The 26,506-nt window shown below is 45.2% G+C and overlaps 1 protein-coding gene and 1 long non-coding RNA gene across 2 annotated transcripts; one reads left to right on the top strand and one right to left on the bottom strand.

The window, feature by feature from the left end:
• On the bottom strand, positions 1–25,270 carry LOC135391553 (evolutionarily conserved signaling intermediate in Toll pathway, mitochondrial-like). The gene is made up of 4 exons (XM_064621852.1): positions 24,705–25,270; positions 23,821–24,044; positions 18,407–18,614; positions 1–354 (listed from the first exon to the last, which is right to left on the bottom strand). The coding sequence occupies exons 1-4, from the start codon at positions 25,150–25,152 to the stop codon at positions 110–112; spliced, it is 1,125 nt and encodes a 374-aa protein (XP_064477922.1). The 5' UTR covers positions 25,153–25,270; the 3' UTR covers positions 1–109.
• LOC135391554 (uncharacterized) lies at positions 3,773–8,603 on the top strand. Its single transcript, XR_010422030.1, has 3 exons — positions 3,773–5,344; positions 7,103–7,278; positions 7,886–8,603. It is a non-coding gene; the product is annotated as an uncharacterized LOC135391554 (long non-coding RNA).
• Positions 25,271–26,506: the final 1,236 nt, after the last annotated feature.

The raw sequence follows: 26,506 nt of genomic DNA, 5'->3' as shown, positions 1-26,506 counted from the left end.
TAAAAACAAAAACAATTTATTTCGCTTTCTCTGCACTCCATAAAAAAGAACTGTAGAGAACCTACTACCTAAGTGTGGGCCTATTTCAAGAACTTTCAAGCAAAGGGCATCAATTAGGGCTGCTAAGTGGGACAAGCTGTTCGCTGGGTGCACGTAGTGTGAACACAACCGGAATCTCCTTGAGCCTGGGATTTTCTTCTTGCAGAAATCGAAGCCACGAGAGCAGAGAGTCTCTACTGGATGTACCAGTCACACACAAACCAAGAATGATTCCATCATCTTGCTCGTGAACTGTCGACGGAGTCTCCATCTCTCGCGCTTCACCAAACATGGCCAGTTTGATATTTGAAACATCTGTAATAACAACAGAAACAACTCTTATGTCAGGTAAATAGGGGAGCATAACAAAGCACATTTCAAATGCCTACATTTCAGTTCGACACAGTCTCCCACTGAATTTTTAAACGAAAATTTGTGTCTTCCAATGACATTTTAAGGATCAGCTGCCACCTTGTCAGTGACATAAAACACTGTCTGTGATCAGAGCTTAAATATTTCACAAAAATATCTATAAGCTACATGAATCACATTTGAGAATACACTGGAATGTGACTGATGACTCCTGAATGTTAGTGATAATTGGGCAGAATGGAAATTTCATTAATATAGCACATGGTGCCACTAACTTGCTGCTGATTCCTATTAGAGAGATTGCTAACTCTTTTGGTTTTAAAACTATAGTTTTGGCTCTAGATAAGTAGAATCTGCACTCGCAGATCCATGAGAACAAGAAAGAGACAAAACCAAGGGACTGTAAGGATTGTGAAGAATTCCAGTTTTCTAGATCGTGAAAATATCATTTTCAAATTCCAGTGTACTCGACAGTTTCAAGGACCAGCGGGAACCATGAGTCTGGTAGGCAAGCCTTGGTGATACTGATAGATATCTGAGCAAAAGAAGCCTGCATATCGTTTACTCCCTCAACCCATACATTGTACTTCTTCATAGATATATAAGGAAAGACACAAAGGAGTAGTAGAGCCAGTGGCGTAACTGTCCGCACCGGGTGACGCGCCGCTTCCTCTTGTTCTCTGTGGCACGATGACGCCAAAAACCACATCAGGAGCCTCTCCGAGGCACTTTTTTTTTTCTGAGTGCAGTGCAACATGTTTATTTATCGTGAATCGCCTGGTACGGAAATCCTGTCCACCCGAACGCCAAGAACGGAAACGGGATGCCGTCCTCCGCGATCATGGACAGAAATTCTCATTCTCCTCGATGAGACCGACAAACACCCAAAGAAGTCAACCAGACGGCAAGAAACAAACGAAACCGTTGTGATATTTCAAGACTGACGGAGAAGGAGTGACGCAAACAGCTCCTGCATCGGGTGACACGTACCCTAGCGATGCCACTGAGTAGAGCAAATGAATGACTTTAATCATCATTCTCGACTGCCTGTGCAGGCACGCTCGACAATGCAAGAGATGCAGCGTAGCTCCTGCTGATGAACACAAGTTGCCCATTTTATTACAAAATCAAAATTATCAAGTGCAGTCCTGCAGAAGCACATAAAGGCTTCGGTTGTTATATTTTGATGCAGCGAGAGTATTAGAAAATGTCTCGCACCACCCATTGTGTCATTAAGACTCAAATAAATTATAGAAAGGTCCAGAACTAAAAAGTGTATATTAGATAGCAAGCAACTTGAAGGTAACTCGTTGATTTTCCATGTTAAATTAGCAGCTTCAAGTTCATTTTTGTAACTAGTAACTTCTTTAGTAACTTAGTTACATTTTGTACACAGTAACTTCTGACTAGTTTCTGTTCCCCATTTCTGTCTCACAGCGACAACAAGTTAGATGACGTGTACATTCTACTTCCTTGCACATTAGTAACTGACGATTGCAATCGTGTTCCTTGCTACAATATAGCGTGCGCAGGTACTATTAACACACGTTCTTCATCTTTTTTTACGTGAAGGTATCACTTCATCACTGTACACTTTTCAATGAAAAACATTTAGGTTTGGTTGCTCCAAGGCTCGTCATCTTGTGCTGGTGCATCTCCTACATCCAATCCTCCGCTGCACTGGCTGAGTAAATACAAGCATAAAACACTCCCCCGACTAGACAAAAGTTCTTAACATTCTTTTGGCTTGGTCTCAAAATATAGGCGCATTATCGCTCCCCACCTCACAGTCACATTGTAGCAACGACGATGATGGGAGAGGCATATCACGCACATTCTCATCCCGCCATTAAACCATTGCCATCGTGACACTGTGCTGCTCGCAACATTTCATTTAGGTGGGGGTTCTGGCTCGCCTAGACGGAACTGCTGCTGCCGCCATGCTGCTGTGGCCGTCGACATCCCAGCTTCGACCTGCTGACTGGCCCATCAGACCCAAGATGACCTGATGTGACCAGATGCTCCCAGCCCCAACGTTGACTGACACCTGCGACAGCAGCGTACTGTGACGGCTCAGCCCTCTGGACACTGTCCTTTTGCAGACCGCACAGCGTCTCAAATCGCCCCATCATCCACATCGTAGCTCAACATCATTCCTTGCCCTGTGCCTCATCTACGTTCCCATCATCCTTCACCCCGTCAGCATCCACGTCATCGATGTCACCCTCCGCCACTGTCTCTTGACCATTGTTCATCCCTGTAGTCACGTCACCACCAGTCGTCCCCGGGCCTCCAGGGGGGGGGGGGGGGGCAATGTAGCAAAAACAATGACAGGAGAGGCATATAACGTGCATTCTCATTCTTTCATTCAGCCGTTGCCAACGTGGAAGCTGTGCTGCTGTAGCAATATCCCCCCTTGCTGCACAGAGGGACTGTCAACGATCCAAACACTGCCGACATGGACCTGTGTCATCTACTCCATGCTCTCTCATGGTGGGCTCCTACCCAGCAAGTTCAGGATGGTCGTGAACTCATCTAGAACCAGGCGCACACTTTTACAAAAGGAAAAGGAGAGTGCAGAGGGTGTGCATAGCACTGGAAACACAAATAGAAAAGTGCTGCACTGCTTGAACAAGTACAGCGAGTGCAGCCAAATCAAAGAGACCTAATATCTCCATTCCTAGACCCACAAAGGTCACACAGTTCCATAGATAGCATAAAAGCAAAGTTCATCAATGAATATTTAGGATCCATCTTTCTCAATGCAGATGTCAGTGAATAGTATTACATACATTAGCTGTTGGGGTCTTAAGGACAAAACTCTGAGCTAGCATTGTCCCAGGGCAAGCAAGTGAGTCAGACACAACCAACCATCTGTTCTGGTCCAGTCCGAATGATCGCACTTCACCATCCTCTACCAGGACCATTTAGTTTCCTCAACCGCAAAGTGTAATATAGTGACAAAGAAATATAAGCGATAATATACCAAAGGACAAAAGACTATAACAAAAAGGAAAGACAAAAGGATTTGCGCTGCACACAAAACACTGTTCGGTTCAACATTAGCTACAAGAAGAAATGCCCTTTGATGTGGATGGAGTCAACAAACTTATAGAGGGACTCGATAAGTATTGTATTCTGACGAATGGGCAGACACGTCCACCCGGGAAACAGAAAAGAACTTTAGTGACCATGAATACGCGACATGCGTACACACCTGGCTATAATAGAGTGCAATCTCGTTAGTTCAAACTAAAGGGAGTTGCACGGAAAAAGGGGCTTGATGCATTTGCAGCACATCATGCACTAACTGCATCAAAGACATGTCATGGCTTGTTAGCCCTTGCGATGTTGAGCTAACCCAGCCACAAACGCCGCAAACACGAATACTATTCGAGAAAATATCTCTTGTCATCCACACCTTTTTGTTGGCTGTGTTGCCAACAAAAAGGGTCTTGATCGTCTTAAAACAGCTAGGCATAGTTTGTATGCTGACTACAAGTAAGCAGCAGGGTTGCCATATTTGGCTACTTTTTTACTGTTATGACGCCGATATTTAGGCAATGGCGACATGGCTGGCTACTTTTGTGGGTACTTCTCTGCACTACGTTTGAGACTCAGGTGCACCAAAATCAGGATATTTTTCATAGTGTACCGCAGAGGTACGCACAGTGTGTTTATTCCTGTAATCCTGTTTCCCTTGATGATCAGCAGTCTCTCAGTCAGTACCATGTCCTTTGAAGTGCTTTGTACGTGTGCTATGGATTAGCGCCATTAAAGAGTCCAGCATTCAATATATGATGCCCGTGTACACCACAGGATTCGCTACATAAAAGGGAAACTGGCTATTCTTGGCTGCTTTCCCATGGCACACTGGTGAAGATGACTAATTTAGTTGATTGAGTAGATGAGTAGATCAGTAATTTAGATGATGAAATTAGGGGATTTCAGGCAAACGAGAAATAGCAGAATGAGACTATTGTCGTGGAAAGCCATTCCATGTCTGACATATCATCAATCACGCACGCACGTTAAAATATCCATCCCTGTATTTTGATATGCAAATGAGTCGAAACCAAAACCTCAGTGATCGGGAACACAGCGAACACAGCGCTCATTTCACATCATAGGGGCACGTGACCTGGAGCGATGGAGAAGATTGGAGTAGGTGGCGAACTGCTGGCGTGATAAACAGCTTTCTGGCCTAGATAAGCCACCACTGGCATAGATCATGCATTCTTGATGATGCGCAGTTTTCCAGTTCTTGGCTCATTTGCATAGCGAAATTCAGGGATGGATATATCGCTGTAGGGTTCGCAGGGTTCACTGTATATAAATAGGGTTCTTAGTTTTCAGATTTTATGATTTTTCAAATTCGGAAGATATTCGGGTAGTATCGGGTTTAACCCGACTTCTTGAAAATTTGTTTGGGAGGGAAATATTGCGAAAAACCTGGTTTAACCCAATAATGAAGAACCCTATTTATACAGTCATGTCTCAATTATCCGGACACCTCGGTAGTTGTTCCTTTTCGTCCAGATCACGAATTTCTGGATAACCGAACAAAGCAGACTTCCGAGGAAAACTCGAAAAATTTGGAAGACCTCTTTACAGCTCCAGAAAAGGATACAAGGAAAAGATTGTTACTTCAAAAATTCATGCGAAGTGAGCTGCTTAAAATTAGTAGGCATGCGTGTGACAGAGTTCTGGTCACAGCCATGGCACCCACTGTGTCACCCAGATGAGCCATGGGCCAAAAGGCAGGCGATCCTTTCTGACGGCCTGGACATTGAAGTTCCCGCGTTGATTTCACATGCACCTGGCGGATACAAGGCTCTTCCACTTATTGTCTACTATCTCTACTGTGTGCCTGCACACACGAAAAGGGAGTGACCTCTGAAGAAATGGCATTCAAACAGTACAGGATGCCCCGGTGAGATGTGCCCCTTTTCTGGAATAATGTGAACACAGAATATGCCAGGGAAAAAGGACTTTTCCGGATAAGCGAATCAGAATGACCTAGGTCCTGGAAGACTGTTCCCCGTACTTGCTGTCTCGGAAAACATGACTGTATATAATTACTGCTATACTAAACCATATTCTGTCATTCCACATGTATTTGGATGAGAGCCTGATAATTCAAAACTTTTATAATTCAACCAAATATCCTTGGTCCCCATGAGCTAACAAGAGTCTACTGTAGCTGTAGCTTGAACCACCCGCTCTGCTGCTCAATTTTGGACTGCATGGTACAGTGGTACACATGTGTGGGGGATTTCATAGTAGTGCACAAAGTTGGCAAACCCCTGTGCAGTGAGTCAATGTCCATTACTGTTAACAAACTCATTTGGATACCCCTACGCAGCAAAAATAGCTGTCGGGATGTCGGCTGGCTTTGTTGTGGCGGTGCTTAGGAATTTTACTTTGGTGATGAAGGAAAAAATACACAGTCCAGTCTGGTAGTAGTGGGAGCATAATAGTAGGAACACACACAGTAGTAGGAACATCGAAAATGGTTAAAAATTGGGCTGTTCAGTATTTCATACTTTAAAAGCGATAAAACCCCCGTGCCGGGAAACAAGTCAAAGGACGACACAACACACAGCACAGGCTGACGAACAAGGATTTATTATTGTCAAACCTGCTTCTTAAATATCCTGAGCCAGCTACGCCCTCTTCAGCGAGGTTCCCTATCACACCCCCAACCTGCCTGGTGCCTTTATCTATATCAAAGCACAAGACTTATCATGCATCCCTCCTGTTACAACCTTCCAGAAACTCCTCGACTGGAGCAGTTAACAGCACTGAAGGCGCACTCATGCACCTGGTCCCCGCATTTTTTATCCGTATAGCTTCACGATATGATAAAGCACCGCCCTTATTACTCTTATATTAAAAAAAATTGAAAATGTTTAAAAATTTTATATAAGAGTAATAAGGACGGTGCTTTATTATATCATGAAGCTTTACGGATAAAAAATGCGGGGACCAGGTGTGTGAGGGTGCTTTCAGTGCTGTTAACTGCTTCAGTCGAGGAGTTTCTGGAAAGTTGTAACAGGATGGACGCATGACAAGTCTTGTGCTTTGATGTGCTTTGTGATAGATAAGGGCACTTGGCAGGTTGACGGTGTGATAGGGAACCTTGCGGAAGAGGGCGTTGCTGGCTCAGGATATTTAAGAAGCAGGTTTGACAATAATAAATCCTTGTTCGTCAGTCTGTGCTGTGTGCTGTGTCGTCCTTCGACTTGTTTCCCGGCATGGGGGTTTTATCGCTTTTAAAGTAGGAACAATAACACAATAAGTCCAGGGAATGGACCACTCTTTGGAATTAAATTTTAATATTCACAAGCTTTCGTGCGGATCCTGCACTTCATCAGGTGTGAGACACAAATAACGTACAGCAGAACCGGGCTACTATAGCCTCACACCTATCTTGTTACCCGCTTTATGTTACTTATCTGGCCCACCTCCAATGTGCAACGGCACAATTGACAGGACCCCAAACACAGCATTTATTACCCACCCTCTGTGTCACCAAGAATACAGGAAATGCCACACATCATTTTCACCCCCCCCCCCCTTATGTCTTCACCTGATGAAGTGCAGCATCTGCACGAAAGTTTGTGAATAATAAAGTTTTATTCCAAAGCGTGCTTCATTCCCTGGACTTACTGAATTTTACTTTGATCAGTTCTAAATAAGAGTCTACTGGTACCAAGAAGATTACGCCATGGTGGCTGACAAACATAGCACTGACGAATGGCTGCCTTATCTTTGTCGATTGACAGCCACCAGACAAAAGAGACGCCCAGCTGGCTTCGTTCCTTGCTTTCTTGGGTGCTGTTCATGAAGCAACGTCAAGTCATGGTATGTCTAGAATGAAAACTGCTTGGCCCCAAGTGAGACAACCTTGCTCATGTAACAGTTCATACCGATGCCCAAGAAATACCAAAAAGTTATCGTTCCTCTGTGCCGGATAATCAGATGGTGGGCTGTAGAAGTGCATTAAGAATGGGGTCCCTTTGTGTTTCACTTGATCACCTTGCTGGCAGTGAGTGGTGTTGACTTTAAAGATGCTAAGCTTTCCTTGATGTTGTCGTTACGCCATGCAGGAAGTGGCAAGTCTGAAAGTGTGTCTACCACTTCCATGTTTATCTCATTTCTGTACTGCAGAGTATGCTGATACGCTGCATGCTTATGGCCCAGCATTATGCATTTATTTTAGCATTATGTATTTTTAGCATTATGCATGGTTATGGCCTTGCTGCTGCGAGAGAAGGAATTGGTTTGTCTGATGTCAAAATCCGAAGCAGTGGACTGTGATTAGCATGCAATGTTTATTTCCTTCAGTAAAGGTACCTGTGATAATGCTTTATAACAAAAATAATCACTGAATTTCTTTTTTACCTTGAGCATAGCTGTGCTCAAGTGCTTAGAGTTCAAGAAGTGAAAGCAAGGAATTTTTCCATCCCAGCCAGGCACAACATGGAAAATGACAGTCCCCAGGTTGTATGCCGAAGAGTCCAATTGGTACCCGAACATTGCAGTAAGTTGGAACCCGACTATCAACGAGACACTGCTTGGCTTCTGCAACTGCCTTTGAACATCATTCCGTCTGTGCCCAGTGCCTGCCTCTCTTGGGCAAGCCATACATCTGTGCGACCACTGTAGCAAAGTCCCTGATGTGCTTTCCACAAAAGTTAAGCAGACTTAGGAAGTGTTGTGGTTCTGTAGCATTGCACGGCTGCGTAACGTGCACAATGGCTGTTCTGTATCAGTAGGGAAGAATGCCTCTGTTGTCACCTTTACGTTCCCGTTCTTTCAGCGTGATGTTGTACTGTGTCAGTTAATACAAGATCCCTTCCACTGTTCTTTGACACTTGACCATATTTTTGTCAGTGTCAATCACATCACCAGTACTGCATCCAAGTTCAGTAATTCGTTTTAAAATTGTGTCTCTGAGTGGCTGAAAAACAGCACGAGTGCTGGAAATGACAAATGGGAGCCTCTAAAATTGGAGCAGTCACAGACGTGCGTTCACCGACAACACCAGTTTGCTTCTTTCATCAAGCAGAACGTGCTGGTACTCTTGAGATGTCTGGAACACAGAGATATACTTTTCACCAGCCATAATTGACTACCAGTCTTTAGTACTGGTAAAGGATAGTGATTGGCCTCCAGAACAGGATGAGAGGTGACCCTGTTATTCCACATACCGTATTTTCCAGTGTACAATGTGCACGTTCTACATTGAAAGAACCGTCACAAAGAGGCACTGCAAGGGTGTCGAACCGAAGGGATTTTCATTCTGGTTTTCATTTGGTTGAAGGAAAACGGTTCAGTTCCGGCTGATCTTTGGAGTAATATAATAACGGTTCGAAACCAGTTCAAACCAGATGTTTCATGTGCTGCAAAGAGAATGGATTGCAGCAAAAATAATCCCTTTATTCTTTCTAACAGATATAGAAATAAATACATACAGAAGTTACAAGTTCTACCATGTGACTTATAGACAAAAATAAATGAGCCCGTCTTGTGCTATGGCACATTATTGTGATGTGAGGTTTGTGCACAAATGACTAAATGACTACAACTAAATAAATTATGATACAGTGGAACCTCGTTAGCGCGTACCCGCATAAGCCGTAGTTCCGGTTTAGAAGTAGTATCTGTCCCTTCTATGTTGTTCCAGCCTCAGAACATCAGTTCATCTCTTATAATTAGTAATTTTCGGTTATGACGTAGTACCGCTTTGCACGTACATTTCCCGCGTCCCCGCCAGGTACGCGCTAACGAGGTTCCACTGTAATAAGAAAATAATTATAATATAAATACATTGTATACATTGTATACATATAATGTATACATTGTATACATATAATGTATTAATACTAACAGGTAACAAACAATACTTGTACTTAGCGTACATGCTTCTGTTGCTATATGAAATGAGGGCGATACAGAGGGGAGTTCCTGCTCAAGAGTAAAAACTGTATGACTCTGGTGCACGTGTGTGTTATATAGTAAACTTTTTAAATTTTTGCTCATTTTAAGGGGTGCATGTTATACACCAGAAAATATGGTAGTCCCATTCCAGGTGCTCCATTCTTCTAAATCTGCCAAACATCTACTCTTTGATATTCCATGTAGTTTTCCACCCCCTTTGTAACTTGATCTTTCATACCAGAAGGTATCAGCCATGCCTTCACAAATACTGGTTGAGTGCCTGCCTTAATAAGGACACAGGCTTCGAGGTCTTTCACCACACTTGGTACGCCCCTGACTATCCCACAGTACTCACAGTGCAGTTTCCACTCTTTGTTCTGCCGATCATTCTGTCGACAGGCTTCACACATTCCTCCAGTCTAATTGAAGTCTCCCAATCCCATCTCTTCCTATTACAGCAGACACCGAATTGGCTTAATCCTGCACGACTATCAAAGGCAAAATCACTTCATATTCATTCCGGTCTACCTTGACCTTCAGCTTATGAAAATTGGGTCCGTACAGATAATTTGAAAATTTTTCAAGGACCCACATGGTTTCTTGAAGGTAATATCTCTAGGCTTGGAACTGGTTGTCTGCACACTATGGCTACAGAAAGGATCATTACAGAAATAATTACCAAATATTAATGCAGCGCAACAGCTACAACTCTTTATATTGCATGCAATATTCAGTGACGATACCCTGTGGATTTGCCATGATGCTTGGAAGGTACACTTTCTGGGAATTTTCACTCACTTAATACGCTTAATATGCACTATCAATAGCAAAGTCACTAACTGCCCTGCCGATAAGGTCAGACAGAACTGTTTTGAACTGTTTATTAAATACAGTCAACCCTCGTTTTATGAACCCTCAATTTACGAATTCCCTCAGTTTGTGAATGGCGTCACAAGGAACCAAATTCTTTTCATGTATTTCTCCCTCGGTTTATGGACCCTCGATATCCGAACTGTGAATGGATTGTCAGGGAACGAACCGCAAAAACACATGTGTTCTGACCTCGATCTATGAATGGTGAAGTACTGGGATCACGTCAATAAAGACTCACGAACAAAGAAAGAAGGTAAAGCACCCATGTAGTGTCCCATGGCCACAATAATTACTGGAAGTGACGGTGCTGACAGTGAACACATGTATGTGAACTGCTTGATGATGGTGGTTTAGAGCAGTTTAGAGCATGAAGTGATGATGCCAAGAGTGATCATAGTGATAGTGAAGATAACCAGAAGGACTCTTCAGAGCTGTGACAGCTCACTCAGCGTGGAATCACATCCACAGTGTGATACGGTACTTCAAGGACCAGGCGAACGTGACGTATGGTGCAGAGCACAATTACGGAGTATTTTTTAAAAAATAAACATAATCCTAGTGCATTTCCTGTCGCGTTTCAGCCCCTTTCTCTTCCGTGCAGCTTACACCTCGACTTATGAATCCCTCGAATTATGAACAATTTTTCAAGAAACGAAGAGTGTTCATAAATCGAGGGTTCACTGTATTCTGAACAGAAAGTGAACACTGAACATACCGATGCAGGTGGGAACACATGTACACAATTTGAGCTTTCTCATGAGGAGCTTCTGTAAGACATGCAAGAAGAAATGCCATCAGGCAATACTACAGTCACTACATAGGAGTTTTCACATAAGTCACATTGTGACATGCTGTGCTTGTAAGCTGCTCCCACTGGTGGTCATTTTTCGTGCTACTGGCGTTGAAAGATAAGAAACTGCGCTATTTTTCAATGCGACAACCATAGCTTTCATAAAAGAAAATGTGACAATGACAAAGTGTCTTCAGGATAAAAGAAGGGTACGGATATGACCAGATTTCAAAACACCCATTCAAGGCTTCATTTTCGAGCAAATGCTAGATAATCTTGGTAGCTGCGCTGAGAAAGTGACCACCACCATGGTGGCCAAACGCGTTCATTTGACGGTATATGAGTATATCCTATATCATAACACGATTTGTTAAGCAAAGCAAAGCTCGTGTGGTGACTAGGCAGTAGATGACCTTGGAGCCAGTCTAAGTTTGGTCTGATAAGGGGCCACCTGGGCGTCGGCATGATTTTGAATTGTGTGGTGATTTCCTGATACGTTTAGCAACTTTTCTAGTGAAATGAACATTCCGTCATGAAGGCAGGAGGAATTGTGCTTTCCCTGTCATATTTCGGTCAACGACAACCTCTCCCAAAGAAATAAAGTGAGAAGATTTTTGCAAGAACTTTGAACTCTTCTTGATAGCCATGCATTTGAAAGCTCAAGTAAAGGAAATGCAAGGCACAACACTCTTGATCACTAGTAGAGAAGGAAGACGCACTTACGCCATATTTTGGGTTAACAGTGAGGGGCACCAAAAAGATGTAGCGAAACTTGTTGAAAAGTTTAAAGCTCATTGCAAGCTCAACTTGTGTGGCCAAATGCTGGTTCCTTTCTTATAACGCACATTTAATGCACATGGTTCCGGAAATGCCAACTCTGTCAACTTCAGCACATAAAGCCAGTTGTGTATACACTGAGCATAGAGATCCAATTCTCTGTTGCATAGTTAATGTACCCCTCTATCAAACTTAGTTTCAAAGTAAAGAAAGTGTATAATTATGAGTCAGCATGGTAATTATAAGGCAGTGAATCATAGTAATTAAACTGTACTCTCTTCATGGTTCAGAGTCCAGTGACACCGGTCTCGAGGATATCGGAAAGCATGCCCACCAGACATCGTCTGGTGACAGCGACCGTCCACATGGCAGGAGGAGCCCTTCTCGAAAAAAGCCCAGAAGAATTGCTTCTGGTACACAAGACGTCTCTCACCCGATGGACCACAAATGGCTGTGAACCCACGTACTACGGCACTTCTTCTCTCGATAATGGCTTTACATATAATGACACTCAACGTGCAAGGCTTCCATTCACCTGCTAAGCAACTGGAAGTGGTCCGCCTCGCACGGAGTTTTAGCTGCGACGTACTTTTGCGGCAAGAGACTCATTTCACTCGCTACGCGGACGTCGCAAGATTTTCAGAGACACACAATGTTCGAGGATATTTTAGCTTCGGCTCCACTCGTCAGGGTGGTGTAGGAGTTGTTGTACTGAACCGTGCTTTGCTACGACACAGTTTTGCACGCTATGACTCCGACGGACGTGTGGTGTGCTTCGACTTCTTCGTTGGGCAAAGGAAACTTCGGCTTGTTAACGTCTATGCTCCGGCAAGAGCCAGCGAGACCAACGCATTTTTCACTAACCTGATGAGAAGCCTTATGCTGCAATCCAATGTAGTACTCAGTGGTGACTTTCATTGTGTGTTGGACTCTGATAGAGATTCTGATAGAGAGATGTACTGTGCTACCTGGTCGCGTGCGGATTCATCCAGCCGGCTTGACCGTTTTTATCCTCCTGCGAACCTCTCATCACAACTCTCGGCATGCAGAGTCGTCACCACTGATCAGCTTGCCGTCCATGTGAGCGATCACTGCGCAGTCTTGCTCACCTTGGACGTCGGCCAGTTTCTGTCTGGCCAGGCTACGCGATGGAAGCTAGATACCTCACTGCTCTATGATGATGACATTGAGGCCAGGACTAAAATAGCAGAATACCTCAATGGTCATTCTCCATCGCCGGAACAGTGGGAAAACTTCGAGGATTGGGCTCGATCCCTTTTCCAGAACTTGGGCCGTAAGTGTGCCCGTGAACGGAGCTCCTTGCTTAATCGGCTTGCGGCGGAAATACGAATTGCACTACGAGGCGCTCCGCTAACACCGCTTATGCAAGAGTACCTTGAAACGCTCCAAGAGCGGCACCGCAGACTTCTTCACTTGCCGCCCGGTGCTGCTCGAAAAGAGTACACCCGAGATCAGTCAGTTGCAGGCCATGGTGTTGCAAGTTTCCTGCACTCTGTGCATCATAACCAGAACTCTCAACCCCACCCCACTCTTTCCGTCTCCCTAATTCCTCTACTACAGAAGATCCAAATGAGGTCGTCAGCGGATTTGAGAACTTCTTTCGCAGGCTTTACGCATGTACTCCAGTCAACAGTGCCATGGAAGTGACTTTTTCACTGAATTACCGGTTCTGTCTGAGAGCGATCAAGCATTCCTCGACAGGCCGTTAAGAATACGTGAGCTTGACTGCGCTGTGTGCAGAGCGGCTTCCGGCACTAGTCCCAGCCCAGATGGTCTTCCTCCCGAATTTTACGCGACATTCTGGCCTGTCATTCGTCGTTTCTTCTTTCAAGTTTTGCAAGCATGTATAAGCGGCAATGCTTTCCCCGAATCGTTTGGCCTGGGACATATCGTGCTGCTTCTCAAGAAGAACGGGGATCCTGCGGAACCAGAAAACTGGCGCCCAATCACCCTTCTGAACGCCGACTGCAAAATCCTGACGTCTGCTTTGGGCCAAAAGATCCAGAACGTGCTCCCGTCAGTCATTCATCCCTCGCAGTCGTCCAGTGTACCAGGTAGAAGCATGTACGACACGTTGTCAGGCCTACAGGATATCCTCCGCTTTGTGTCATCTACTCATCCAGGTGGATACCTGTTATCACTGGACCAAGCAAAAGCGTTTGACAGGGTCGCTCATTTTTACCTCATTTTTGTACTTCGGGCGTATGGGTTTCTGGATGGGATACTCAGCATCATCGGACGCCCGTATAGCAACCATCGCAGCTGTCTCTATCTCCTGCAAAGGTTTTCTCGTCAGTTCCCAGTAGCCAGGGGTGTCCGACAGGGGTGCCCTCTATCCCCAATCTTGTTCGTCTTGGCGATCGACCCACTATCGTGGAACATTGACACCAACGTTCACGTTCGTGGTTTACCCTTCCAGCGGCCGGCGCTTGGAAAGTAATGGCCTACGCAGATGACGTTACCGTGCTTCTCAGTGACATAGCGTCAGTGGCAGAGGCTCTACACATGTATGATGAGTATGCTGCACTGTCCGGTGGCATGTTGAATCGTGATAAAACAAAATTAATGCAGCTTGGCGGCAGTGCTTCTAATGTAAGCCTGCCCCTGCGTAGTGCCACATCTCTCAAGATTCTTGGCGTTTTATTCGACTGAAACGGCCCCATGCACAACAACTGGCTTCAGGCTCTGCAGGAGTTCCAGTCTAAGTGTCAAGCCGCGGAACCCTTCGAACTCTCGTACCTTGAGTGCGCCTACATAGTGCGAACTGTTTTCTGTGGGCGAGTATGGCACCTGAGCCACTTGTTAATCGCACCACACCAGATAATAGCGAGGCTACACTCCGCGATGCTCTCGTTTTTCTGGAGGAAGCGTCGCAGGCCAATTGCACCGATCTTGCTGTCTCTCCCTGCTTCGCGTGGAGGAGTGTCACTTCCTGACATTGGCCTTATGAACAGAGGAATCGTTATGAGAACTGTGCTTCGTGTTCTAAATAGCGAGCCGTCGCCAACTCAAGTTTTGTTGCTCTACTGCATGGGCCGCCTCGCACGGAACCTTGTTGCGCATGGCTATGACCCAGTGGCTCCATCGGCTGCGTCACCTCCACAGTTTCATGCAGCCGTGCACTCCTATCACCACAAGCTGTCCTCTGTTCTACCAAGTCATTTGCTGGCTTCTTCTCCTAGCGTGCTGTCGGAAGCAGTGGTTTGCCATGAAGTGGACAACAATGGGTCTGATAGCGGGCGACGCCCAAGAAGCATGTCATGGTCGGTGTTGGTCGGCTCGTGGCTCCCTGGACCCCTGCATGATGTGATGTGGTGGTTTGCCTGGGACATCCTGCTCACACGCGACCATCTCCTCTTGTGGAACTTGGTGTCGACAAACACTTGTCCATATTGTGCACACGTCGAGACGAACAGTCATGTGCTCTACGAATGCCACACGGCGAGGATCTTTTGGCGTCTTGTTCGCCGTCACACAAATGTCGTTTGCCCTGTGTCATTCCACTGTCGCTGTCCGTCTCACCGCCTTAGTATTCTCGTGACTGCTTGTGGCGCCGACATATTGTTGACAGTGCGCTGTAAGGCAGTGGCACAACGTCGGAATCGCGCCCCATTGTTCTTGTTGCTGCGACGCTTGCGCGTGAATATGACGAACTTCCTGCAACGGGAACTACTCGTGCTCGGAAGTGATCGTTTCGACAGGCTATGGGGAGCACAGTTTGTGCACAGGACGGCCACGTATCCATCGTGGGAGCCCCACCTTGACTGTACATAGTGTACGTCGTTTAATTTTCTCTTTGTACTTTCAAACTGTGACATGGTATAGCTAGGGCCAGAAGTTTTCGGGTTTAACCCTATTTCCCCCCGAATGTACCCCCCGAACGCACTGACGGTCTCTTCGGGTTAAACCCGGTATTTACCCCCCGGGGCAACATAAGAAGAATTCGGGAAAACCCGATTTCTACCTGTGGAAACGAAACGAGCGTTCAAACTGCGCTCGATCACCGCTACGCGGAAAGCTGCCATGTTGGATTTTTACGCGCCGAGACCGAGACCTGCCGAGCCAAGCCAATCCAAAGCGTTTTAGATGGTTTCGGCAGTTTCGGAACACTTTGGAAGTGAGATGCCGGGCAACGCCACGAACCCACGAACATTGTCACGGACAGCGTGTGAGGATCGCACGAGTCGCACATGGTTAGACGCAAGAAAACAGCGCATGACTGGGCCAGGGAAAACCCTGACCTGGAAGTGCGCAAGAAACCGCACTTGGACAGCCCATGTGGATCTTCAACCCCAGAGTGTACCTTGGTTTGCCGGTACTGCTGCCTTGAAATCTCACCTGACCCATCGAAGAAACCGTATGACAGAATCAGGGAGCACTTGTCGTCACAGCGACACGCCAAAATGAAAGAAAACAGTTTAAAGGCGGAAGCTGAAAAAGCAAGTCAACCGACAATCTTTGACATCACCGTGCGTCAGAGGGACAAAGAGAAGGTGGCAGAGGGTGCAATACATGACTTCGTGCGAGCGTTTTGTTTCTCGGGCATTAGTCTCGAACATGCCGACAGTGAGCTCGGACGTGTCATCAGGCAGTACTGCCCTGCTACAAAAACCATGCCATCAGCAAAGCAACGGAGGGAGAAACACCTAGGTGAGGTCTTTCGCAGCCACAAGCGTTTGTTGACGCGGAAAGTTGAAAAGGTGAATATCAGCATCATTGTGGATGAATCACCAGATGTGCTGGGTGTCCCTACCCTGAACACACTCTTTTGCTATTATGATGCGGACAGGAAAGATAAGGTGATCCATCTTGTGGACGTGTCTCACTTAAGAGCTTGTAACAGCCTGACTGTTGGCACTACTCTTACTTCCGTGCTAACAGAGTATGGAAAAAGTTGGAACGACGTTATCGCTGTCGCGAGTGACTCCGCAGAATACATGCAGAAGATGGTGCGTGAAATTCGCGAAGGAGAAGCCGTGAACACAATCCATGTGAAGGACCTGCCGCACCTTATCCACGTTGCGGTAGACAAGGCACTGTGCTGTCAAGCTGTAGCTGACGTTCGCGCCGCCGTGATAAAGTTTGGTGCGCTTTTTAAGTATGCCAACCACCTATATCAGGTGTACATTGAAATCTGTGCAGCAAATGGTCTGCCACACACAGCTATTCTGAAGCCCCCAGCTGTTGTACCTGTGCGGTGGTATAGCTTTTACCGATGCCTGTGTGTTGTTACTGAAATGTGGGACTGCCTCACTGAGCCAGTGGAAAGAGAAGAGGGAAGTGCAAAGGTGTCCAACCTAAGAGAGCTTCTGGGTGACAGAAAGGGACTGATATATGCAAAAGCAATTTCAATTGAAGGAGTTCTTGGAAGGCTTGTGCCCATTCAAGAGAAGCTCGAAAGCGGAAGAATTTTGCTTCCAGAGTACTACCATCTTGCACACACACAGCTGTCTGTTGTAATGGAGTCCATACGGGAGAACGCTTCTTGCCCTTTAGAAGGACCACAAAAGACAGTTCTATCTATGCTGCCCACAGTGTATGCACTAGAGCTGAAGGACAGCATGACAAAATTTTGCACTGCACTGAGTGATAAGTGGTCTTCAACATGTGCAAGAAATCTAAGAGGACTTGAAAGGCAGCAACTAACACAGATGGAGATGTGGAGGCAAGCTGTGGTCTTAGACCCTTTCCAAAAGAACACTATCAGTCAAGACTGAGTCATACAAGAATTTGTTTTCTATGGTAACTAATGATGAGAACATTGAAAGACAGTTCCAGGAGTATCTCAAGGATGATGTACCTAAAAATCAGGACCTCAGCATCATGAATTACTGGGCAGAAAACCACAAGTATCCGAACTTAAGGGCAGCTGCACTTGACCTGCTTTGTGTGCCCAGCGGAAGTTGTGATGTCGAGCGCACTTTCAGTTGTTTGCGATATGTCCAACGGCCTGACCGGTCATCTATGAACGAGGACACATTGCGAATGTGCATGATGTTGTACGTCAACAAAGACATCGAGTAGAAGCACCAGGTTATCCAGAAAGTTTGCTCCTCAAAGTTTAGCATGTCGCGTTATCAATAGTGACTGTTCTACCTCTTTCACAACTTGTATATTCTTTAGTCAATACATCATGGTTGTGGCATTTACCTTTATGGTACTTTATCTTGCTGCTTAATAAAACCTGAAAAAACCCGAATGTTGCTCACGAGCATAAATCAGCATCGTTTCTAAACCCGAATTTACATGAATTACTGCATCCAACTTTAACACCCGATTTTTACACCCCGAATTTTAGAAAATCAATTTCCCAAAAACTTCTGGCCCTAGGTATAGCCTACAGACTATATAACTGATGAAATTTAGATGTATATAGTGTGCATAGTTGGATAGTAGTTATATAGTTGCATAGTGTGTATGTATTGCCTGTGTTTTGCGTGCCGGTAGTCCTTTAGTGTAGCCATCAAATTACTGTGTGCTGAGGACCGCTTGTGTATTTCGTTCATAATAAAATTTCCCTTAACAACAACAACCGCGAGTAATTTTCATGCGACTACTAATAAGTTCATGAGAAGAAGATGTGCATACCATCGGCATTGACTTCAAGTATTTCAGATGGCTGGGGAGGCGCCCGGAGGACGAAATATGAGATTGGTGCCTCACGGAGATAGATCGTGAAGGGACCCTCAATGCGCAGTGGCTTGTCCCCAGGATGTTTGCTTATGAGTTGCCTCTGCTCTGGGCTCTGGCCGCTGACCACCCACGTTTTGTGCAAGGCATCCTCCAGTTGGCTGGCCTGCGAATGAAGGTATAAAGTTATTCCAGACACAAACAATGCCACGCTACTCATCTGCTGCTTTTATGACACAGGTGTCTGCATCCTGTACATCCTTATCGGTTCTCACGCTATTCCTTCTCGTATACCCTGCCCCTCTCATGAATTGTACCATTGGACTGCCCTTTGCTGAAAATGGAACGCTGAAAATTTACCCAATAAAGCGAGTCATGGTTATTAAAAAGCTAATTAATTTGGTAAAGAATGCATGCTGCGATCTGTGTCGGCAACAATAAGAATAGCTACGTGACCGTGCGGGAAAGTGCTTGATTCGATGCAGAAAACGTCTGCGTTTGCGCGTGCTAGTGCACCGGCATGAGCAGATGACTTTCAGAAATGATTGGGGACCACAGGAGCTCTCGTACATTTTCTTTCAGATCTCAGGCGGAAGACACAATTCTAACAAGTGTCTCACTTGCTAGTTTAGAACAACTTTGTCGATCCTTAGAGACAAGTTAAAAGTCGCAGAACAACCCCACCCACAATCACAAATCTGAAGTCGTCCGTCATCGGCGCACGCGGTCGCATTACAGCTCCGACCAAAAATATATTATGCGTGCTTCCATTACATTCCCTGTTGCACAGTGATCATGCTTGGAAATGAAGTGTCGCTGACGACGTACACGTGAAAGGAGTGCGTGTCTATTCAGAAACCACATGAAATACTCGTGGAAAGAAAACACGTGACTTAGCTTCCAGACATCCGATTATAAGCCACATTCTCGGAAACACCACAGTCAGTGCTAGGGATGCATTCTCCACTCGCAGAGATATACGTCTGAGCGTCCCCTTCTTGAGAGTAAAGGGGAGCTTATGGGGATAGCTCAACCTAAGATCCTTCTGCAAGTTGCAACTGCTATGGCAACAGCAACAACTGCAAACTGCTGCTTTTTTCTTCGCTCAGCCAATGGGCGGCTTACCCGCAGACCGATGTCGTGCGTGACGTTGCACAGGAGTGAAGTGCAGGTTTCGTCGTCTATTATGGTAAGTTTCCATAAATTCCTCGAATACCACTTCGTTATTCCAAATGAAACTCTGACGGTTGTATGTGTACAGTACTCGTGAAGATAGTTTTGGCTAAGTTTCGGAATCGTCCTAGCTGTACGAGACCGTCCCTTTAAAGGGAATGTGACACTGATAGATATGGTGCATTACATGATGCACACATTGTACTGCAAGCCAGAGGATATTCAGGAGGAACACATTTTCTACACATGCGCATTCCAACAATTTTTTTCCGGGGGAGGGCAAAGAGCTTCCATGGAGGGGCAAGGCATGCAAACAATAGAATGACGACAATCGAAACCTCTAATATGCAGAGGATTCACTGAAGAAGATTCAGATTCTCGTGGCGACATCCCAGTATAAATCATCACGGCCTGCGATTGAAGAACGTGCAATTTCTACCAGTAATTTCCAGCAGAAATACCCATGTATCTATGTGTCACACTTGGCAAGATATAAACACTCACACAAGTGTTCAAGTTAAGCTCTCGTGAACGAACCGAGTGCTACACCTATTCCCATTGGCCCTCGTAGGCACTTGTTACCTCTCGCATCTCCTCACCAGTGCTGCCACCTTTCCTCGAGCTAAAGAAGCCAAACTTGGTTTTATAGTAATTGAAAGTCACTAAATCTAAAGTAGATGCATAATGGTACCAAAATTATCATTCCCTGGCTTGAACTCATGACTGTGATATCCATTTATCAATTTGATCAACGTCGTCACTGTAGGTGGGGATGGTAGCTTTCGTCACTGCAAGCACTATTTTGCAGAATGGCATCATATATTGTGTATCTGAGTCTGTTTTTTGAAAACTAATACACTGCTGAACTCACCCAAGAATATGCCGCTGCCACTGCACATAGTCACCTAATAAAAAAAAAAGCTTTCCGTGCCATAACATAGACGGACGTGACTTGGACGTTTCGAACAGAGCTCCTGCATCGCCTGCAGTCTGGCCACTGGGAGGATTAATGCCAGCTGATACTTTGTTCAGTCAGGTGTGTCGTACCACTGTCAACAGTAATAGCTATCATCTCACAAATCTTGTAGATACAGTCGACCTGCGTTTATCCGGACTTCATTTATCCGGATCCTGCGCTATCCGGACAAAAAAGCATGGGGACGGATTACTCCTTATGTATTTCGCCCTCATTTATCCGGACTTCAGCTTCTGGACTCGGACGAGAATTTGAGGGAACAGAAGTGACTAACACCCAACAACCGGCTTCAGTTATCCGGTCATTGTCTAGGAAGGACACTTTGCCCACACCTAGTCAAGCGAGGTCGAGAACCCTTGCTTGCCCTCCTTTTTCTGACACAAAAAGGGTGTTTGCTAGGAAGAATTTTCTCCCTTCCCGACTTTGCACACAAAAGTGATCGAATGAGCAGTCTGGTCATTTCAGACTGAGAAGGTCCACAACGATGGCCCCTGCGCTGCAATCACAGATGACTACATCGTCAGTGTCGTCGCTCTCAATAGTGTTCAAGAAGAATCTGATGATGAAAGCGGGGATGCACCAGCTGTGACGGTAGAAAATGCGCAGGCGGCACTGAGAACAGCGCTAGTATTTTTCGAGCAACAGAACAATATTTCGCAAGTTAATGCCATTAGCAAAGGTTCTCAAGAACTGGATGCGTGTATTAGAATGAAACAGATGACAATGGATACTTTTCTGTATAATGGTCAATAAAGACGTCTTTTTAGGATCATCTGCTATAAAGCAATGAAAACATAGGCACAAATAATTGTTTTTCACATTTATTGGAGTTACTTACGATAAATTGTCCCAGCCCCATTAAAGGGGTCGTGACATCTTCATAAATGCGGTTTATTACATCACGCGCACATTCTATTGCCCGCTAGAGTATTTCGGCAAAAATTAGTTTGCTATGTGTTGTACTTTGCAAGATATGCACCCTTAAACACACTTATTGTCAAGCTCTGACATCAGAGCTCCGGCCATTCCCGTTGGTAGTCGTAAGTACGTGATCTCTCTTGCACTCCCTCACTGGCAGAGATGTCTACCGTGACATCAGAGCCGTATGAGTTTCAGTGTCCATGGCACCAGTTTTCTGCATGTCTGTTACCCTATTCTCTGGAAAATTTGGAATGCTGATTCACATCGATGCAAATAATGGCCTTTTTCATTTATCCTGGATTACCACAGACAAAGTGTTGCAACCCCTTTCTTATTCAGGACAGACAAACCATTTCAGACATACACTGCCCAGTGCTGCACAATGGCACAGCACAATGGCATTTCAAGAGAGCAGTGTGTTGGTTTCTGATATAGCAGACTACAGAAACTGTTCTGAATGCACTTGAATGAGCCACACTGCCGTACAGTGGCATAGCCAAAAACTATTTTGGGAGGAGTTCTATGGGTACTTTACACAGGGGAGAAGGATTTCACCTTTGTTTCCCTCCCAAATGCACTCCAAAAGATACAATTTTGGGAGGGCATTGAACCCCTGATCCCCCACTCTGGTTACACCACTGCTGCCGTACATATGCGGAAAGGTGCACTGTCGATTATCTTGCACAATACTTGTGGTAATCCACATGCTTTTACGTCAGTTACTCGATTATGTCGTGACACTCAAAACTACTGCTCCCGAACCATGGCTGAATCTCATGAATGTGTGACTTTCCAAAAAGCAGGAGCCTTGCTGAGCACAATACACCTTGTTGGAAAAATTATGAAGGTTTGCACGGTACTTTGGCCATGCATAGAGTATGCTTTTATGTCTTTGTACAGGCTCTGCTAATGCAAAATACTCCATATGTTTGCACAAACCTCGCCAAATACACTTGGCAATCTCTGTTGGCGGAAGAATGACAATGATGTAACATTATAGGGCTCATTCACATGACGTCATCCACAGGAGAATGCCACTGTCACTACCAGATTTGACACCATAACGTAGGTCCATAGGTTGACTGTCCATGCTTTTCATCCACTTTGCATTCCCAGTACATTTGGTGTTTCAGAGTTACTGTACTGTGTGAATATTAACTGTACCACAATCCATGTAATCTTCATGTTGTCAACCAGAGGCGGAGAGTTTCCATTTTCCCGGGGGAAGCAAGGGCGCACCGCGAAGTAAGTACTCTGGCTGAGGGGGGGGGATATGTTTATTAAGAAAAAAAAGAAAGGAAACCAGAGCCAGATGGATGTCGTCTTGTTATTTTAAAAAAAAAAGTGAAAGGGGGAAAACAAAAAAGGCAAAGAAAAGAAGAAAGCAAAAGAAAACAAAAAGAAGGAAAGGAAAGGAAAAGAAAAATGAAGAACACAAAACTAAAGCTGAAGAATCACACACTCTGGCTTGATCCTATGATGTATGCAGAACTGGTATAGAAATAAGAGGAAGGAAGAACAGAAAAAAAAAAGAAGAAACAGAGAGAACGTAAACAGTGAACATATGCACAACTGAAGGCATTACGCCTTTGAAAACTGAGTGCAAAAGGAACAAAATGCATTGAATCCTCGGTGTTTGAAATGCGCGCAATATAATGAATATGGTCAATAAAATGGAGCAGCGGGAGTTGAACCCGCTCCCAACGGATATGCGTTCCGAAGATCCTACCGTTACACCTCGCAGCTGCTGGTACCTCTTCGACTGCCTCGTTTCATTGATCTGATTGCTTTGCGCGAAATTCAGGGCTATGTCTTGCGTCATCCTCTGTGTTTCTTCGCCTCACCTTCAACTGTGATAATGAGTACGGTGGGCAGATACATATTTTACAAATTGCAAGATGCATTTTTGGGGTTGGTGCCTCTTCGCTCTTTTGACCCGGGCGCTCCGAGCCCCAAAGGTTGGTGTCAGTCTCTTAGTGGGACTTCCCGGGGGAGGCGGCGCCACCCCTAGTTCATGTTCCGGGGGGGCAAAGGCTCTCCCCCCCCCCCGCAGTCGGCGCCTACGTTGTCAACGTTATCTAAAAAGCACATGGCTCTGAATGGAAACCATAACTAAACTACGAGGGTCCCCAATCATGACAAGCAATTTTGCCTTTTCGAGGCTAGTGCCCTCTTGTGGGATGACGTCAGTGAATAAACTCTATATGACAATGGTGTCACTGATAGAACGCTGTCACATGTTGAACGTGTAAGCACATGGAAAAGTTATTTTTTTCGGCCACAGTATGGCAATTCCACTCACATCATAGGTGGTGACCTTTGTCTGTAGATCAACGGCCATTCGCTCAACAGCCAGACGAGCTAGAAGAAAGGCATCCTTGGGGATCGGGTTTGGCAAAGGGTATGGGCTCATGTGCTTGAATTTGGGCATCCAGTACATCATGCGGGCATGTTTCTTGAAAACCTCGCTGTTATATCCGAACGTGTGGAGCACCATTTGGCGAAACTCTCGGTCAGGACAAATACCTGCAAAACGGCAACATCTTTAAGCGTCTCCAACCTACAGGGTTAGTCTAGCAAACGTTACACATTTTGATCGCATCGTAAAAATAGAAGACAGGGTTTATCCTACACCAAACTTTGTAGACTCGTAGCCATTTGTCTGAAGTTTTGTTGGAATTTTTTGTGAGCATTATGGTCCTGTAGAAGAAAAATTAAAAATCAAGCAAAATTTCACTCTATGCATTTTCTATGGCCTATCTCGCTCAAAAGCCGCCCATTATCTGCTGCGTCTGCTCCATTTTCATTTCACCACACACAGGTGGCACCAGCATACAGAACAAGACTAGAACAAGAGGATTGGTGCATAGCGTCAGAATCGGCATGTGACATCGTTGTAGGCAGCGCTACCTGTGTGAAGTGATCTGAATGTGAAGCAGACACAAGAAAAAATGGCGGTGTTTGCGTGGGATAGGCCATTGAAAATGCATGGGGCGAGATTTTGCTTTATTTTTAATGCCTTTTCTACATGACCATAGCGCTTACAAAAAATTCCAATGAAACTTCAGGTAAATGGCTATCAGTCTGCAAAGTCTAGGATGAATCAAACCTAGTCTTCTATTTTTACAGTGCGATCGAAATGTGTAACGTTTGCTAGAATAACCCTGTAGAGTCTCACATACAAACCGTGTTCTTCCATTGTGTCTAGCAGTGAAACTGCGCACTCTTGGTGGTACGGATAATGCATGAACTCAGCTTGAATCAAATTTCTAGGAGTGTACCTCCCTTTTGGGAACAGGTCAAAAAGCATCTTGTAAATGCTGACGTCCTTGTGCACGTTGAAGTCTTGTAAATACTTAGTAGCTACATTTATGAATTCTACGTGTCCTTTCCTGTTGATATTTCCCAATTTAAAACGTTCAACCACATCCACAAAAGCCTTGCGGTCTCGGCCTTTCTCGTTCTTGAATAAATCTTCTCTGAGTGTAAGGCGACTTTCAGTATCCTTTTTGCGAAACAGGAATCTGTTCGCCCTGCAGAGGTGAATACAACGGCAAGCTACCCAGCTGGTCGAACGACACTTGCCGTTCAACGTTTTGGATGCTATGTGCCAAACTACGAATGACCACTTCATTGCAAAAATACAGCGCTGTGCCACACAGGTAACATTTGCTCCATCGTCACTAGCACGGTCCTGTAAGCGGTGCGGCAGCTGATTGAGCCATGGTCGTCGCCATTTTGCTTCTGCACCGCGGTCAGTGTTGCTGAAGCAGCCGGTTGAAATCTCGCTAGGAAGTACTGAGTACTAGCAGTTTGTAATGCCGCTTGAGAATGTATCCGGACCAATACTTCTTCGGGTAATCCACGCATGGGATGCGTAATTCCAAAACACTACTCAATAACTCAATACAACAGATCGCGCTTTCTCTTCTCTTAGCGCATGATAGGTAATGCTCTGGCAACCTATGTTGCCGTGGCGACGCCACTGATCTCGATTCGATTGTAAAAGGCTGGATCGCGGATGGGGAGCGCGAGTATGGTGGCTAGATCATGGGCTAGATGAATATTGTCTGGTGTGAGGAGCGCCGCAGCCGAGGCGACCCGTTCGCGGAAGACGCCGTCAGGTGGCGCGCCAACACTGGATGTATGCGAAGATTCTCCCGAGCGATCCCGAAGCGCGTCTGCTGAACGGGCCGTTTTCGCCACATGTGGTCGAGAAGTTTTGCGGAGGAATGGAACAGTGAGGGGAAATATCAATGGAAAACATTGAAGATCGCTTACCCAAGCATTCAAAGGATCAGGTACTCAGCTTGGTATGTCCCATGCGTAGCTCGGACGCGACAAAGCTGATGGCAACCTCCCTTTTCAACTTTTATATATCTTCCTTTTATCAGTTTTTTTTTTGTTCATTCTTACTTTTAGCTTTCTTTTTTTAATGTCATAACAACAAGGCCGATTGATCTTTCTTTTTGTTCCTCGATGTATAAAGTCACGATCATCTCCAAATTTCAACCTGGCAATGCCAAAACAAGATTTATTATACACAGCAATAGAAATAACCTGTTTCGTCCCCTCATCATGATATATATGTACGTACATATGCACAGAATGAAAGCAAAGAACATCTGTACACGAGTCTGAATGCTCACATAAGTGTATTCACTGAAGACGCGCCTCCTTTGAAGGTTTCTGCTTTTGCTCCGCTCTGCGCAAGAACGGTTAATGCTCTTTTCGAGGAAGTGCATTCTCATCACAGCATAGAATTTTACAATGTTCATTGTGAAATATTCACTATGGGCTTGACGGCCAACATTTCCATAAGGCTCCCCCTAGCCAGTGATGGGCAAAGTACAAAGTACTTCAAGTATTCATCAAGTACATTGTGAATTTAATTTGTATCACTTTGCATTTCACTGTTTAGTATATGTGTCTTGCTTTTTTGGCAAAACTTTAGCTAGCATTCTTGACAAATGCTCTAATGCCATAAA

The sequence above is a fragment of the Ornithodoros turicata genome, chromosome 4 (assembly GCF_037126465.1).
Source record: "Ornithodoros turicata isolate Travis chromosome 4, ASM3712646v1, whole genome shotgun sequence".
Classification (NCBI taxonomy): Eukaryota; Metazoa; Arthropoda; class Arachnida; order Ixodida; family Argasidae; genus Ornithodoros; species Ornithodoros turicata.
The sequence above is the reverse complement of the archived record's forward strand: the minus strand, read 5'-3'. Positions and strand labels throughout refer to the sequence as shown.